This window comes from Podarcis vaucheri, assembly GCF_965113315.1.
Source record: "Podarcis vaucheri genome assembly, chromosome: 13".
In the NCBI taxonomy this organism is placed as follows: domain Eukaryota; kingdom Metazoa; phylum Chordata; class Lepidosauria; order Squamata; family Lacertidae; genus Podarcis; species Podarcis vaucheri.
In genome coordinates this window covers 16,791,844-16,808,473 of record NC_138751.1, presented here as the reverse complement: position 1 = coordinate 16,808,473, position 16,630 = coordinate 16,791,844, and the positions used below count along the sequence as shown (strand labels likewise).

General features: G+C 52.6%; 1 protein-coding gene across 6 annotated transcripts in view; it reads left to right on the top strand.

Annotated features, from left to right (window-relative positions):
- Positions 1–14,597, top strand: part of SRCAP (Snf2 related CREBBP activator protein) — a 32,207-nt gene extending 17,610 nt beyond the window's left edge. For all 6 annotated transcript variants that reach the window (XM_082196838.1, XM_082196839.1, XM_082196837.1 and 3 more), the window contains 14 exons: positions 137–670; positions 753–920; positions 1,585–1,815; positions 2,204–2,530; positions 2,737–2,978; positions 3,113–3,474; positions 4,204–4,406; positions 4,568–4,737; positions 5,459–5,655; positions 7,649–7,763; positions 8,071–8,199; positions 8,294–8,476; positions 8,919–9,002; positions 9,401–14,597. In XM_082196838.1, the coding sequence (XP_082052964.1) occupies positions 137–670; positions 753–920; positions 1,585–1,815; positions 2,204–2,530; positions 2,737–2,978; positions 3,113–3,474; positions 4,204–4,406; positions 4,568–4,737; positions 5,459–5,655; positions 7,649–7,763; positions 8,071–8,199; positions 8,294–8,476; positions 8,919–9,002; positions 9,401–13,354 (6,899 nt within the window). In that variant the 3' untranslated portion in view covers positions 13,355–14,597. The remainder of the gene's footprint in view (positions 1–136; positions 671–752; positions 921–1,584; positions 1,816–2,203; positions 2,531–2,736; positions 2,979–3,112; positions 3,475–4,203; positions 4,407–4,567; positions 4,738–5,458; positions 5,656–7,648; positions 7,764–8,070; positions 8,200–8,293; positions 8,477–8,918; positions 9,003–9,400) is intronic.
- The last annotated feature ends 2,033 nt before the right edge of the window (positions 14,598–16,630 follow it).

The following is a 16,630-nucleotide window of genomic DNA, read 5'->3' as shown; positions in this document are numbered from 1 at the left end:
TAGAGTGAGAAAAGTTTTCTTTTATGCCACTGGGAACAAAACAATGGCTTCTTCCTTTCTTTTCTTCTTTTTAAATGAGCCCACGGCTAGACCAAGAGACACTACAAATTTGTAATCTTTTCCCCTTTCTCCACAGTCCTGCCTGTGGCGATGACTGCAGCTCAGCTGGTCCCAAATGCTCCCCGACCCCTCCTCCAGGCATCTCCTATTCCTCCCACCACCACAGCATCTTCCTCGCTGAAACCTGGTGCACTGCCAGCCCCTGTGGGGCAGCAGCAGCAGCCCATCAACACCTTAGCCATCACGTCCTTGGGACAGCAGCAGCCCATCAACACCCAGCCCATCAGCCCCTTGGGTGTCCCTCCCATGGGGCAGCCACCTCTGCCCATCAGCACCTTGGGTGTGTCCTCCGTGGGGCAGCCGCCACCGCCCATCAACACTTTGGGTGTTTCCCCCATTGGACAGCAGCTGCCACCCACCAACACTTTGGGTCCGGCTGCTACAGCCCAGCAGTCAACCAGCACCATGGGCACAGGCGCCATAGGAGGCATGATGAAGCCTGTGAACATCCATTCCGCTGTGCCCGCCTTGCCAGGCTACAACTTTGCAACTGCTGGAGCCCTTCAGCAAAGGCTTCTGCTGTCCCCGGATATGCAGGCACGGTTGCCCTGTAAGTATGGAGAGACCGCTGGGAAGGAGGCAGCACAGTTTGATCATCTCCCAAGCCTAACCAGTATCTTCTTTGACTGCAGCTGGCGAAGTGGTAAGCATTGGGCAGCTTGCCTCACTGGCCACCCGGCCCCTGCAGAGTGCTCCAGGGAGCAAACCCCTCACCTTCCAGATCCAAGGCAACAAGCTTACCTTGACGGGTACACAGGTCCGGCAGGTCACTATGCCTCAGCCAGCCCGACAGCTGCCAAGTAGGTAACCCCCCCCCAGCCCCCCACTATCCCAAACTCACTTTTCTCCTCTGTGTCCTGTCAGAGCCTGATGGGCAGCTCTGCACAGTGTGTCGGTTGCTAGACTACTGTGCTACTGGAAATAGTTGGTAGGGTGGGCCTCAGTACGACTTCATTGAGCCTTCCATAATGATTGTCTTTGGGGGGAGGGTTCTCTCTCTTGACTGGCTTGTTTTCCATGTGCCGGTGTCTCCATGGGAGAGCTTTCCACTTGCCCTTTGGCGCAGCTTGCTCCTGCAGCAGATAATCTGTTCCACTCCCATTGCCTGAGTCCTCCTTTGAAATGGTCCTGAAAAATGTTCCTCGTAGATCTGGATGCAAAATAAAAACCTTGCAATGTGAATATGCAGAGAAGTAGTAATACCAGAATTGGTAGGAAATGGGAACAGTGGAAGAAATACTTTTATCAGAGCGGTCCCTCTAAGCTCCTGATGCCTCTTTGTGGGGCATCCGGTGACCCGAGGGATACAGGAATCTCCAGAGCCTTTCCTGACATAGAGGCCCACTGTTTCTATGGTGGGATCTCTGCAGGAGGGCTTACACATGCACTTGGAAGTTTGGCCACCATCTGCAGGCAAGGCAGGTAGCTGTGTAGTTAATGGTCTCTCCCTCCTGTCCCATCTAGGGAATGTAGTTCACCTGGTGTCGGCCGGGGGGCAGCACCACATCATCAGCCAGCCAGCACAGGTTGCTTTGATCCAGGCCATGTCTCAGCAGACTGGGCAGGCCCCAGTTGGGGTGCAGGCTGTGCCAGGCCACCAGCCTCCCACCATCCTGCCTGTCCCAGCTACCAGCACAGCTGCTGCAGCTGTGGCTTCCACAGCAACTATCAGCCTCCCCATTGCTGCCACCCAAGGTTAGTCAGTATCTGGATTCCTGGGGGTTGCCCTCCCACTCTTGGAAGGCAATGTGGTTTTGTGGGTTGAGGGCCTGGGTGACTTTGCCTTTCGGTCAGTAAACCTTCCTTCTGTGTCTCCAACAGCATATTGTTCTCATCCTCCCTCGTATAGCATCTGTTGCTCCACCCTGGCCGCCTTCCACTTCCCTTTCCTTCTGCCCTGCTCCCTACATTGTTCCAACCCTCCACCACCCAAGCCTTCTCTGAATTGCCATGGCCTGGTCCTATATTGAGGCTTCTCCTTCAGCACCGGCATAAAATAAATGTCTGGTAGGAATAATTAGAAATGACAGCGCTCTGTTGGAGAGCCGCAGTGCAGCCTCTCTCTTTGCCGTTGCCCCCACAGTGCCCTCCTCAGCAGTGAACAGCTCTGGTGTGGTGAAGATCGTTGTGCGTCAGGCTCCTCGAGATGGCCTGCTGACCCCGTCCCCTGGCCCGCAGCAGCCACCTCTGCGCCCTGCTACAGCAACAACTGCTGCCACACTGCCTGGTCTCCCAGCGGCCCTCATGGCCCAACGAGCCCCGCTCCCCATGACTCCTGTGCCGCCTGTCAGGTTGCCCGCTCAGCCGCTGGTGCCAGTTAGGGCGCCCACACCAGCTCCCCTGCAGGGCCTTGTGAGACCCATGCTGCGAATGGTACAGGCGCCAAGCCCCAGCCTGGAGCAACAGCTGGGTAAGCATGTTTCCCAGCACCTTGCGTAGCGATTCGTGCATCTTAGACGGCTGTGGGGTTGGGAAGAGTTCCTCACCATCTTGGGAGCCTGGAAATGGTGGAAACTGTAACGTGAAATGCCAAAGCACCATCTTCTAGTAGAGTTTAGTTTCTTCTCTTTTCCCCAGCAGCCCTTCTGATTCCCTTTCTGTCCCCTCTTTTTTCAGTTGCAGCTGCCACACCCCCAATAGCGGCTCCATTTGCGGTCACTCCAGCGGCCACCGTCACTGTTGCCGCCAACACCTCCCCAGCTATGACTTCCCAGACGGCCTCAAGCGCAGTGCCCAAGGAGGAGCCAGAGATGTTAATGCTGCGCTCCACCACACCAACGCCGCCCCCGCCCCCTTCCGTCCTGGCCCCACGGCCAAGGCGGCAGCCGCCTCCCCCACCTCGCTCACCCTTCTATCTGGTGAGTTTCTGCCGGAGGCCTTGGGCTCTGGGGGGGATCGAGGAGCAGGGTGGCCTAGAAGCTGTTCTCGCCGCTTGGGGAAAGGGCCCTGGCCTCTCTTCTCCCTGACTGGCTTCACTCTCTCTGGCCTGCAGGAATCACTTGAAGAGAAGCGGAAGAAGCAGAAGGAAGAGCGCCTTGACCGGCTCTTCCACCTCAATGAGCAACACTGCAACCTTGTGCCAATTTACGGCACGGAGGTGCTACACTTTTGTACTCTTTTCCCCCCTGCTCCCCCTCTCTGGAGGGAGGAGGAAGAGGAGCCAGCAGCAGCAGCGCCAGCCCAGGAAGTAGAGCCCAAGGGCTGCAGAGGGGCTAGCTATGCGCACTGTTATGCAGCACAAGTGCAAAAGGACCCCCATCGTCTCGAGGCTCACTGGCAGCGGGCAGACACCTTGGCCCAGGCTATCTTGAAGCCACAGCAGCGAATTGAGGAACTGACAGACATTATAGAGAGGTAGCATCTTTTTGTGGGGAGGTGAAATTTTTTTGGGGGGTGGCGGCAAAAAATAGAGGGCGCACAAACGTAAAAAAATGTAAAAGAAATTTTCCTGTACACAACCGCTGCTGCAAGAATGTTGACTGCAATGAACTGGAAAGGTGAGAAGGTTCCAACAAAACTAGATTGGCAGAATAAATTACTAGAATCTGCCGAAATGGCACAAATGACAAAGAGGCTGAGAGGCAATACAAAGCAGAGCTTTATTCAAAAATGGGACACGTTCAAGAAACATTTAGAAAAATAAAATAGTGGTGTGGCATCTATGGCAGCGTTTGATTTCCGTGTAAAATAACAACAGATAACGAGAATGGGTACAAAAAGGTGTAATAAACTATAAGATAACATAAAAAGAACAAAGTAATAATTTTAAGTACAACTGATAGCAGAATTGGTAACTACACTGGGGTGACGGGAAGTCATAAGTATCTTAGTAAGAAGCTATGGTGAAATGGACTATAAGATTGGACAGATTTTTATTTGTATACCTGGATGCCATATATAAGAATGTTTTGTTATTAAATCAATTTCAGTAAAGCATATAAAACCTTTTTTTTTTTAAAAAAAAGTGTTCCTGGGAGCTGCAGCTTGAAGGCTATGAGGGAACCCAAGAGTCCTGCTCCCTGCTCTCCAGAGGTGCCATGGTATCCCCCTTGTTGTCCTCAGCTTTCCCTTCTCTCTCTGCAGGTTCATCTTTGTTATGCCTCCTGTGGAGGCTCCTGCTATCACCATGCATACCTCTCACCCGCCCCCATCACTCCTGCTCCAGCAGGCTGTCTTCAAGGAGACCCTGAGACAGGAGCTCTCGCCCCGTGCAAGCGGCCTGCACCGTATCGTCTGCAACATGCGGACTCAGTTCCCGGACCTCCGCCTCATACAATATGACTGTGGTACGTGTAGCCGGGTAGGGCCTGCATGCTGCCAGTTAGGAGCCAGGGCAATGTGGAGTGCTGTGCATTAAAGCTGCTAGGGCGAACTGTGTTCAGTTATACTGCTGGGCACTCTTTGTCCTTTGCTCAGTTTTTCTTTCTGGCCCTTTTCCCCCCTTCAGGGAAACTGCAAACTCTGGATGTTCTGCTGCGGCAGCTCAAGGCTGGTGCCCACCGGGTCCTTATCTTCACTCAGATGACTCGCATGTTGGATGTGCTGGAACAGTTTCTCAATTATCATGGACATATCTACCTGCGGCTGGATGGTAGCACCCGTGTGGAGCAGCGGCAGGTAGGCAGTAACAGCCTGTGGCCACTTACAAAGTGCTCAGAGAACTCCTGAGGTCCAGGCTGCTTTGGCAAATGGGTCTGTAAAGGTGTGCATCCAAAAAAATCAAAACATGAAACTCAAGGAGAATGCTAGTCTGCATTTGGGACAAATGAAAGGAAGCTCATTCATGGCCTTCTGCCATCTGATAGAGAACAAAGGGGCTGCTGAGTGAATTTTGTGTGTGTGTCTTTTTGTTTTTTATTATTTTAGTCTGTAAGCTGCCTTAATGATTATTATATCAAAAGGTGGATAAAAGAAATCCGGGGGGGGGGGGTGTACAAAGATTGCAAAGGTTCAAACCTGAAATTGCCAGATTTGGGTACTACTACATTTTGCCCCAGAATTATGTCATTATTGGCAAGGAGCAATGTGATGGCAGGAGGAAGTGCCTGGGCAAATATGGATTATAGAGAGAGCAGGGACTGTATGGCATGAGAAAAGAAAGTCATGCAAGTCAAGGAATCTCCCATCTTCTTTATGTAGTGTCTTTTTGAGTAATCTGGGAGATAGAAGTTGGTTTTTATGATTGCAGAATTAAGGGAATTATTGTATACCGGTCTGGTTTCCTTACAGTTCTGGCTTGTAAACTATGTACACTTTCCAAAGCTCAAAAGTAAAACCAGGAGTTTGGGTCTTGGGTTTCTTTCCTCTTTGGCTCTAGATTTTTCTCTAATCCTGGCAGGCACTGATGGAGCGCTTCAATGCAGACAAGCGCATCTTCTGTTTCATCTTGTCAACGCGCAGTGGTGGTGTGGGAGTGAACCTGACGGGTGCCGACACTGTGGTGTTCTATGACAGTGACTGGAACCCCACCATGGATGCCCAGGCCCAAGATCGCTGCCACCGTATCGGGCAGACGCGTGATGTTCACATCTACAGGTTAGCTGGGCTCCTTGAGCCGCTGGCATAGGAAGCTGCCTCCAAGGATGTGGACAGGCTGCTTGGACAAGTGAAACCGACCACCTGTCTCCTTGATCCTTGCCCATCCTGGCTTATAGAAACAAACAGGAAGGGCTGGGCAATGGGCTCTGCAGGGTGGTGAATGCTTCCCTCTCTGAGGGAGCTTTCCCAGACCCGCTGAAAGAGGCGCTTCATCTTTGGACCCAGCCAATATGGCCAACTATTGCCTAGTCTCAAATCTTCCATTCTTGGGCAAGGTGATTGAGCAGGTGGTTGCTAACAACTCCAAGCACGCCTGGAGGATGTGGACCATTTGGATCCCTTCCAATCGGGATTGAAGCCTCATCATGGGACTGAAACTTCCTTGGTCCAGTGGGTTTAGGGACAGATCTGAAAACTGTTTCCTAGTTCTGCTGAATCTCTCAGCGGCCTTTGATACCATCAAGCATGACATCTTTCGGGACCGTCTAGAGGAGCTGAGAGCACTTACGCAGTGGTTCTGCTCCTTCCTCCTGGGCTGTGTCCAGAAAGTGGTGTTGGGGGATGAGTGTTTGGACCCCTGGGCTCTCACTTGTGGGGTGCCTCAAGGATCCGTCCTCTTCCTCATGTTTTTAACATCTGCATGAAGCCACTGGGAGAGATCATCAGGGGGTTTGAGCTGGGTGTCCACCAGCATGCAGATGATACCCAGCTCTACCTCTCTTTCAAATCAGAGCCAGTGAGGGCAGTGAAGGTCCTGTGAGTGTCTGTAGGCAGCTGGCAGATAGATGGCGGCTAACAGATTGAGGTTGCATCCTGACAAGACAGAAGTACTGTTCTTAGGATACAGCAGGTCTAACACTGCTCATGAAAGACCAAGTGTGTAGCCTGGAAGTCATTTTAGACTTATAGCTGTCCATGGAGGCACAAGTCAATTCTGTGCCCAGGGCAGCTGTCTACCAGCCCATCTGGTATACAGGCTGAGACCCACAGACTGTCTCGCCAGAGTTGTGCATGCTCTAGTTATCTCCTGCTTGGACTACTGCAATGCTCTCTACAGGGGGCTACCTTTGAAGGTGACTTGGAAACTACAACTAATCCAGAATGCGACAGCTAGACTGGTGACTGGGAGTGGCCACCGGGACCTTATAATATCGGTCTTAAAGGATCTTCACTGGCTCCCAGTACATTTCTGAGCACAATTCAAAGTGTTGGTGCTGACCTTTAAAGCCCTAAACAGCCTCAGCCCAGTATACCTGAAGGAGCGTCTTCACCCCCATCGCTCAAACCGGACACTGAGGTCCTCCGAAGGTCTTTTGCTTGTTTCCTCACTGCGAGAAATGAGGTTACAGGGAACCAGGCCAAGGGCCTTCTCAGTAGTGGCACCCTCCCTGTGGAACACCCTCCCATCAGATGTCAAGGAAATAAACAACTATCTGATTTTTAAAGACATCTGAAGGCAGCCCTGTTTAGGGAAGTTTTTAAGGACTGATGTTTTTAGATATGTTGTAAGCAGCCCAGAGTGGCTGTGGAAACCCAGCCAGATGCGTGGGGTATAAATAATAAAATTATTATAATATTATTTTGCCTAGTCAGTCTAGACTAGCTCATTATTATCTTCACTGACTGGCTGTGGTTCTTCAGGGTTCCCAGAAATATTTCCCAGCCTTACCCTGAGATAGCAGGGACCAAACCTTGGACCTTTTTGCATATGAAACGTGTTCTTTAGGAAGTGATAGACATCTATACTACTTTTTAGAAGACACCTGAAGGCAGCCCTGTATAGGGAAGTTCTTGATATTTGTTGGAAGCTGCCCAGAGTGGCTAGGGCAACCCAGTCGGATGGGCAGGGTACAATTGTTGTTATTTAGCCATTGCAGAGACTGCAGGACACACTTCCTGAAAGAGACTTGTAATAGGGTGGCACAGTAACATATAGAAGCTATAAACGCTAGCAGTAACTTGAATGTTAACTCTCTGGTGCTTTGTACAGGTTGATCAGTGAAAGGACAGTGGAGGAAAATATCCTGAAGAAGGCCAATCAGAAGAGGATGCTTGGAGATATGGCTATTGAGGGTGGCAACTTCACGACAGCCTATTTCAAACAGGTGACCACACAGATCTGTCAAGACCTGCCTGCAGAAATCTGCTTTGTATAGCCTTTCAGACAGTTGGCTTTGCAGTGCCACTGTTTTGATGCTGAGCCTCATGAAGAGTTCCTTAACACTTGTATTATCCTGAGACATCCGTGGGAGTAGCCATGTTGGTCTGCTGCAAGAACGGCAAAACAAGAATCTCATGGCATTTTACAGGCAAATTAGTTTGCTGCAACTGGGTTTCTGACGTGTATGCTGAGAATGAGGAGCTCGCTTCTGTAAGGTCTGTTTGTAATGTGTTTATTTCTGTGCTCCTCAGCAAACAATTCGGGAGCTGTTTGACATGCCCCTAGATGAGCCAGCCAAGAAAGAAGGAGAGGCCTCAGCTGTAGCACAGGAGGATGAAGAGGACCCCATGGCCACCAAGCAGACACAGATTCTGGAGCAGGTAAGCTTTCAGCTTTCATATTGAAAATAAGAGTGGTGGCCCTCCAACAAAGAGAGTCCTTGTCTACATCTGTGTGGCTATCTCTGACTCGCAGGCACTGTGCAAGGCAGAAGACCCAGAAGACATCCGGGCAGCTACCCAGGCCAAAGCAGAGCAAGTGGCTGAGCTGGCAGAGTTCAATGAGAACATCCCTTTGGACACAGAAGATCGGCCCAGCAGGGAAGAAGAAGAGGAGATGTCTAAAGCTGAGCAGGAGATTGCCTCACTGGTGGAACAGGTACGCAGTTTCTTGGTGCCCCTTTAGAAAGTGGAAGTGCTTATCAACTTTTAGGCTAAATTAGATGGGGATGGAATGGTGGTTCTGTTCCTCCATGGTATGTGCATGTTTGAGGCTTCCTTAATCAGACTGTCTACTAGTGCTGTCTACTCTGAGTGGCAGCAATTCTCCAAAATCTCAAGCAGAGATTTTTTTTAAACTGAAGATGATGGAATTTGAGTCATCAAGAACATGTACTCTACCATTGAACTATAGGCCCTCCTTTTCCAAGACACTTGGTAGCCAAAATCATTCTAGAAGCTTCAGTTCCTATTCCATCTCCCTCCCACCCCTCCGCTGCAGCCACCCTGATAACCTGGCTCTCCACGTTTTTCCCTATTCTGACTGACTTGGCCTGCAGTTTCCCTCACATACCCCTCTGAAGTTCCTTTTCCCTTTGCAGCTCACCCCTATTGAACGTTACGCCATGAACTTCCTGGAGGCATCTCTAGAGGACATCAGTCGGGAGGAGCTGAAGCAGGCAGAGGTAAGTTCTCTACCCCTGACTGGAAGCACCCCCTGCATAGTATCTTGTCAGGCAAGCACAGCTGGAGGGATGCTCTGTGACTGATTGGTTGCATCTGCCAGTTTGAAGTTGGTGAGCTCCTCAGTCGGATGGCAACTTTTTAAAGACAAACGCACAGCAATCTTTCATGGTCATGACACCAAGGCTCAGAAACTTGTAGGAGGAGCTTCTGTGGGTTGTTATTAGAAGTTACGGTGTTGCGTACTCAGTCTTATCAGGGAAGAAGATTACTCAGGCCTCTTAAGAGTCCTCCTCTCTCTGGTGCCACTGAATGGACCAGGCCTGGTTGGCATCACTTGTTAAATCAGTAGTGGTTCCCCTTTGGCTGTCTATTAAGCTCCCTTCTCTGTTGTCCTTAGGAACAAGTAGAAGCTGCCCGCAAAGATATTGACCAGGCAAAGGATGAGGTAGTCTTCAAGCTGCCAGAGGATGAGGATGAGAGCTATCTCGTTGAGGAAGGCACCAGCAAGAAGAGTAAGAAGTCCAAGGGTTCAAGCCGCACAGCCTCAGAGAGGACAGGCACCCGCGTGAGTGAAAGGCTGCGTAGCACCCGCCTCCTGCTGCGGGATGGGGAGAGTGGAGATGGGGAATCCCCCCAGGCAAGACTACCCAATCTCCGGCATTCCCACATGGTGACGGATGAGGAAGACGATAGCCTGCCCCAAGTAGCTCAACACACGCGAGGGGCTGCTGTGCGCAGGGAGTTGGTGCGGGAGGAGAAGCCTGCCCAGGCTGTCCTGCACTCCCGCAGAACTTTGGCCCGCCGAGAGGAGCCCTGGACTAAGGCCCCAGTGACTGGGGAGAGGGTGCCGAAAACAGCTCCCCACAGGACTGAGGCTTCTGCTTCTGGTGACAGGGTTTTGAGAAATAATCCCCACAGGACAGAGACCTTGTCTGCTGCGGAGAAGTTGCTACCAGTTACTCCACAGAAGGCAGATTCAGGGGCTGCAGGTGACAGGATGCTAAAAGGAACCTCTCCAAGGACAGAAAGCCAGCCTGCTGGTGATAAGTTGCCACGAAGTGGCCCCCAGAGAATAGATACTGGCTTGGAGAAGGAGGTGAGACCAGGCCTGCAGAAGCCCGAGAAACCCTGTGAGTTGGATAAACTCCCACCCAACCCTCCTAGGTTAGAAGTACCAATAAATGAGGCACAGCTCCTCCAGCTTCCTCCTCGGGCACTTGATGGAGAGGTGGCCAGTTTAAAAACAGTTTTAAAAGAGCAGGAAGAGAAAGAAAGTGCCCAGCTCAGTCCATCAGCCCCTGAACCCCATGTTTCCAAGAATGTCCCAAATGTGGAAGTACCAGTCTTCCAGGCACAAGATGTGCTAGTGGCTGAGGAGAAGGTGTTGAGTACGCAGTCGCCACCTGGCCCTGAGAAGGCTAGCCTTGAGGTTCCAGCAACTAAAGAGGAGGCACCAAGCGCAGTGAGTCTCCTTGCCGCTGTGGAACTACCTAATGAGAAACAACCCGAGGCTGCTTGTGAGGTAGACCTACCATTGAGGGAGCAAAAGGAGAGCCTGCCAAGGTCAGAGGAAGAAGCAGACATGAGCACCTCTTGCAGTACTGCGGTACAAGAGTCACTGAACTCTGTATTTGAGGCACACAGGCCCGAGGTTGTTCAAGGGGCAGCACCTTCCGATGGTCCTGACAGAACAGCATCTAAGACATTCACCTCTAGAAGCTCAGAGGCCACCCCCCTGGAGTCCCCAGTTAGTGCATCATCCAGGGTGGACAGTGAGACCCCTAAGATTGAGGTGCCTGTGCTTCCTTCCCTGGACCACTCCATGCCAGCTGCTGGCTCCCTTGTTCAACTGGAAGCTCCGCCCTGTGTCAAGGAGCCAAATGGTTTGGAGCAGGTTCCCAGAGCAGAAGACTTGCCATGTCCCACTTCAAGCCTCCTAGATGAACCAGAGCCTGAGATTGCACCTGGAGAGACTGTATTGCCAACACCAGAGGTCTCAAGCAGTGAAAGCAAGAGCCCCAAGGAGTCACACAAGCAGGATCAAGGGGTTGTGGGGAAGAAGCTTCATGAAGAGGAGCACCAAAACAAAGAGGCTGAAATTCAGGCCACGTGCCTGCCAGCTGTCTCCTCGCAGGCGAGTCCATCAGATACTGCTGTCTGCTCAGGAGCGCCATCTGCAGATGAGAGTCTGTCGCTGATTAAAACCCCTCGCCGTCGAACCAGTGCGGACGTGCAGATCCGGCAGAGCTGTCAGGACCAAGATGGCCCTGCCGCCAAAGTTTTGCGCAAGCTGCCAGGGCGGCTGGTCACAGTGGTGGAGGAGAAAGAGCTGATTCGGCGTCGCCGTAATCGTGTGCGCAAGTTGGATACTGCCAACAGCACCGTGGTGAGTCCCAGCAACAGCTCAGCTCAGAGCATGTCAGAGCCCTCCTCCCCTTCTGGCAAAGAGTTGCCATTGTTGCGAGACTTGCCTGCCCGTCGGAGAATCGAGCTGGAGAGCCGGGCAGCAGCTAAGGAGAGAGATGGTGGCCTAAGAGGAGAGGCGCACACTAGCCCTTCTGCTGAGCCTTTGAAACGCAAGCGAGGGCGTCCCCCCAAGAACAAGTCCTCTGAGCAGCAGAGTCCAGGGCTGCTCCAGCCCCTCCCGGAGCCTGTCCAGGAGACCACCCCCCAGAGTCAGACCGCAGAGAAGAAGGTGCCCGAGACCCAGCCCCAAAGCAAGACCTCTGAGAAGAAGGTGCCCGAGACCCAGCCCCAGAGTCAGACCGCAGAGAAGAAGGTGCCCAAGACCCAGCCCCAAAGCAAGACCTCTGAGAAGAAGGTGCCCGAGACCCAGTCCCAAAGCAAGACCTCTGAGAAGAAGGTGCCCAAGACCCAGCTCAAAAGTAAGACGCTAAACAAGAAGGTGCCCCAGACGACCTCACCCAAGACCAAGTCTCCCAAGGGTAAAACGGAGAGTAGTGAGAACAACTCTCCTGTAGAAAAACGACGGCGTGGCCGCCCCCCGAAGATACGGGAGGCCCCCGTTGTGTCTCCAAAGCCTTCTCCTTCTGAAGTTCTGCCAGCCTCCTCTGCAAATCCTCTGGTCACAGAGCTACTCCCTAATGTGCAGGAGCAGTGGGACAAGTCCCCTAGGCCCACCCCTGTGGCAGAAGCAATACCTAAGATTCACGAATCGCTGGACTTGCATCCCAATCCCAATACAACGTCTATCTCAAAAGTATCCCCCAAGGCGCGGAACCGAATGCCTGTGCCTCCCAAACCCACCTCCGTTTCTAAACCAGCTCCTAAGGCACGAGAACTGTTGGCCGCTCCCCCCAAGCCTGTTTCCAAATTCTCCGCAGGAGCGTGTGAGCCCCTTCCCACTCCCCCTAGAGCTGTCTCTGCCGCAGAAGCCTCCCCAGAGATTCAAGCACTGCCTTCTCTGCCCCGACCACCCCGCCCCTCGCCCCAAGCGGCCCTCAGTTCCACAACTTCCGAGTCTCCGCCCAAGCGGAAGAGGGGTCGGCCCCCAAAGAACCCACCTTCCCCTCGTGTGGAGGCCGCGCCACCTCCCACCTCACCCTCTGACCATGAGATCTCCACCGAGAAGAAGGAGACCCCGGCTCCCCCTGTCCGCAAGCGGCGACGGAGGAGGAGAAAGGATGAACTGGGCCCGTCGTTGCCGGGCGTCGGTCAGAGCTCCTCGGAGGGCGAGGACTCCCGGCCGCTCACCAGGCTAGCTCTGCTCAAGCGCGAGGAAAAGCCAGAGTCTTGTGGCGAGGGCTTAGCGCAGCCCTCCCCAAAGCAGGTGCTTCCCGAGGGCGCTTCGTCTGCAGAGAGCAACGCTTGGGAGCAGCCGCCTGGGGACACCCCCGCCCGCTCCACCCGCCTCCGGCCCGGCAGCCTCGTCCCACCACTGGAGCGCGAGACTCAGCGACGGAAACGCCGCTGCTTCCTGAAGGGCAGCCGGGTGAGCAACAGCAGCCAGTCACCTGCTCCCCAGGCCACCTCGGAGCAAGAGGGTGGGGAGTCCGAGTCCTCCCTGAGGTCCTCCTCGGAGTCGAGCAGCAACAAGTGCTCCCAACAGCCCAAGCGCCAGTGCTACGAGTCGGGCGGTGGGCGAGGCAGGGGGCGGGGGCGGGGTTGGCGCACTGGGAGCCCGGCTGACCGGATTCTCCGTAGCGCGGCTAAGCCCAGTGATGGCACCCGGCCGGCCTCCTCCCCCATCCCCACCAGGAAAATGGGCCCTGCTTCCGTGCCCACCTCAGCGGGGGGAGGCTCCGGGGTGCTATCTCCCTCCTGCGCTCCTTCTCCAGCTGCCCCGGTTACCTCTTCACTAAGTAACAGAGGCCGCAAGCCCAAGACGTGACCACAGCGCGAGAAGTTCTGCCGTCACTTCTCTGTGGGGGGTGGGCAATGGCCAGCTCTTCCTCGCACATACTGTAAGCAGTTTTAGCCCCCTGCCCCGCCCCACCCCTTGCTCTCGATCCTCCCGTTATCATGGAGGGCAGCCGATGGGGCTCCTCTGTCCCCACACAGCTCCCTGCATTCCAGACTTGACTGTTAAGAGTACTACTTGGAGGGGGAGGAGGGGGAGGAGGGCAGCAGGCGTGGCTGCTCCCTCCCAGATGCTTTGTCTCAGAGCAGGGCGAGGGACACTCCTGCAGAAGTTGGCTAGCTCTGGATGTGTAGCTCAGCTGCCCCCTCGCGGGGGAAGTGACAGAGCCAGCACTGTTCCCAATTAATTCTGCTACTTGCTGATCATGGAGTGGGTGGGGGAGCAGCCCCATAGAGACGTGGCCCCCTGAGTGATGCTTCAGGGCTCCCGCTGCCACTGAATGGCCCCCGCAAAGTTCAGTACCACTTTGGGAAGCCTCCGTTCAGCCTTTCGTTAGGCACTTGCATCCTTTTTAAAATGAAAATCACATTTTGAGGCTCTTCATCCTTTCCCTCTGCCCCTTCCCCTCGAGAAACCCGCAGGGGATGCCCTCCTGATTTATAACACAGTTAGCTCTTACTTTTTTAATGCCTCTGGGTTGGTTTTTAAATGACAGTGACCAAATGCTGGGTCCCCTTCTCTGGCTTTCCCTTTTGATTGTCGCCCTGTTTATTCCGTTCACAGCTTAGGGCCCTCTTGAGGCACAAGGAGGTAGCAGAGTTGACTCCGTGGAAAGGGGAAGGTTGTGCCCTCACGTTTTGCATTGCCACCAGGAGAGATGGTCTTATTTTTAATGATGTATATTGCAGCCTCACTGCTCCGAGGACTCTGTGGGCTTCTGAGTTGGATCAAATCCCTCTTCCCTTCCCTTCCTCTCTGTGTACAGCTCTCATTGTAAAATAGGTTCTTTTGAACATAATCTATGCAAAGGTTATTTTGTATAGGGGAGCACAACGTTCCCTCCCCTCCCCCACCGCAGTGGGATTGAGGGGTGGCAGTAGTTCTCTGGTTTGGGGGAAGGGGGTGCAGTTGGGGTGGAGGGGGAGGTGTTCCCATGGAGCTGTCTTTCCTACTGAAGCATGTTCAGAACTTGTACAGAAGACCGATGTAATCTTTCTTCAGAATAATGCTATGAATAAAGTGTTAAAAAAAGAAAAACCAACAGCACACCAAATGGGTCTGTAGAGTCTTTTTTTAAAAAAAGAAGACACTTCATGCTTCCTTTTCTGATTGTTTCAGTCTTCTTGGAGCAGGGATGGGGTACCTGTGGACCTCCCAATGTCTGTCTACAGTTTCCATCATCCCTGACTCTTGAGCATCCTGACTAGGGCTGATAGGAGCTGGAGTCCAGGAACTTCTGGTGCCCCACCAGTGCCCTCTAGAACAGAGCTTTCGAAACTCTGTGTCGCAACACATTAGTGTGTTGGCTGCAGTGTGCGGATGTGTCGTCTGAATTCTTCTGGGGCTGGAAAGGGGTTAGTTTAACCTCTGGTTTGCTAATAAAACTGAATTACTGTGTAGTGAAATAATGCATGTCTAAAAAGTGTGTCAGCAACATGAAAAGTTTGGAAAGCTCTGCCCTAGAAGATCCAATGTTTGGTTCATGCACAATATTAGACCGTTGCATGAGCAAGCCTCAGGCTCTCACAGCCCCTCCCTCTGCCCACACTTATATTCAAAAAGATAACTTCCCATTTAGTCTAAAACCAGCTTGTGTGCCATGACTGGCTTTTGATAGGATGGGATTATCTTTTACCTCAGGGATGGGGGACCTGTGGTCTTTCAGAGATTATGGCCTCTGTCAGGTGTGACTCTTGGCCATGCTTGCAGAGGCTGACAGGAGCCAGAGGCAAGCAACACATGCAACAAATATAATTGATAGTAACAGCATTAGGAGGGCTACATCCCTGCTTTTATACACTGAGGCTCAGGACTAAAAAAATTTCCAGGGTGGGAAAAATCACACTGAGCAGGTTGGCTGCTAAAAGCAGCACGGTCTTCTAGATGGCCTCTTTCAGCTCCTCTGTGAGAGCTCTCCAGTCTTCCTCCACTGTCAAGTGATGACAAGGTGGGGCACACCATTTTCTAAAAGCCATATATGCAGAAGTTCAATGACTCACAGGGGCAGGTATGGTAAAGTTAAAGGACCCCTGGACGGTTAGATCCAGTCAAGGACGGCTGGGGTGTGTGCTCATCTCGCTTCAAGCCAAGGGAGCTGGCCATAGCTGTCAACTTTCAGATTTGAAAATAAGAGATCAGCAGCCTCACCTGTCCCGGGGACAGTCTACGGGATATCTAACAATCCGGGATAACGGCAGGAAACTGCTGGAATAAGGGAATTTCCCACAAAAAAGGGGAAGGTTGACAGCTACGGAGCTGGCATTTGTCCACATGCAGCTTTCCGGGTCATGTGGCCTGCATGACTAAACCTCTGGCACAATGGAACACCGTGACGTAAACCAGAGTGCACGGAAACACTGTTTACCTTCCTGCTGCAGGGGTTCTTACTTGCACTGTTGTGCTTTCAAAATGCTAAGTTGGCAGAAGCTGGGACAGAGCAACGGGAGCTCACCCTGTTGGGCAGATTCAAACTGCCAACCTTCTGCTTGACAAGCCCAAGAGGCTTGGTGGTTTAGACCACAGCACCCTCACAGGGCACCCATCCTTATTTATTTTGTACTCTGGGTGAGGCATCCTCTTTGGTGCAAGAGCATTCGTACCAAACGGAATGTTTTTTGGGCTCTAACTGTTGATAGGGGTGAGGAAACTTAGGCATAGGGACCAAATGCAGTCCTCCAAGCCACTTGCCAAGCCTGTGGGACAATCCTTGGACTTTACCCCTCATTGACTGCTTTGCACCCCCTAAGTCTCTGACTGGCTGGAGTGTGTCCTCTGACTCTTAATGTCTCTTGATCGCTGGGGGAGAGAAGTCGCTCCCTCTTGGTTTTATACCTTTCAGGGAGCGGGGATTAATAGGGAGGCCTGTACTACTTCCACATGTTGGTGGAGAAGATCTAGTTCCTTGCTATTGCAATATCTAGGTTTTTTTATCTAATAATCTGGAAAGTACCATGAGCAAGAATAGATTATCAAGGAGCCAGAAATGGGCCCAGGCAAGTCTAAACAAGGGCACGCCTCAGCTGAGGCACGGGGCAATTGCACAAAAGTTCCCACTGCCAGGCAATGCCACAAACAACGGGAGACCAG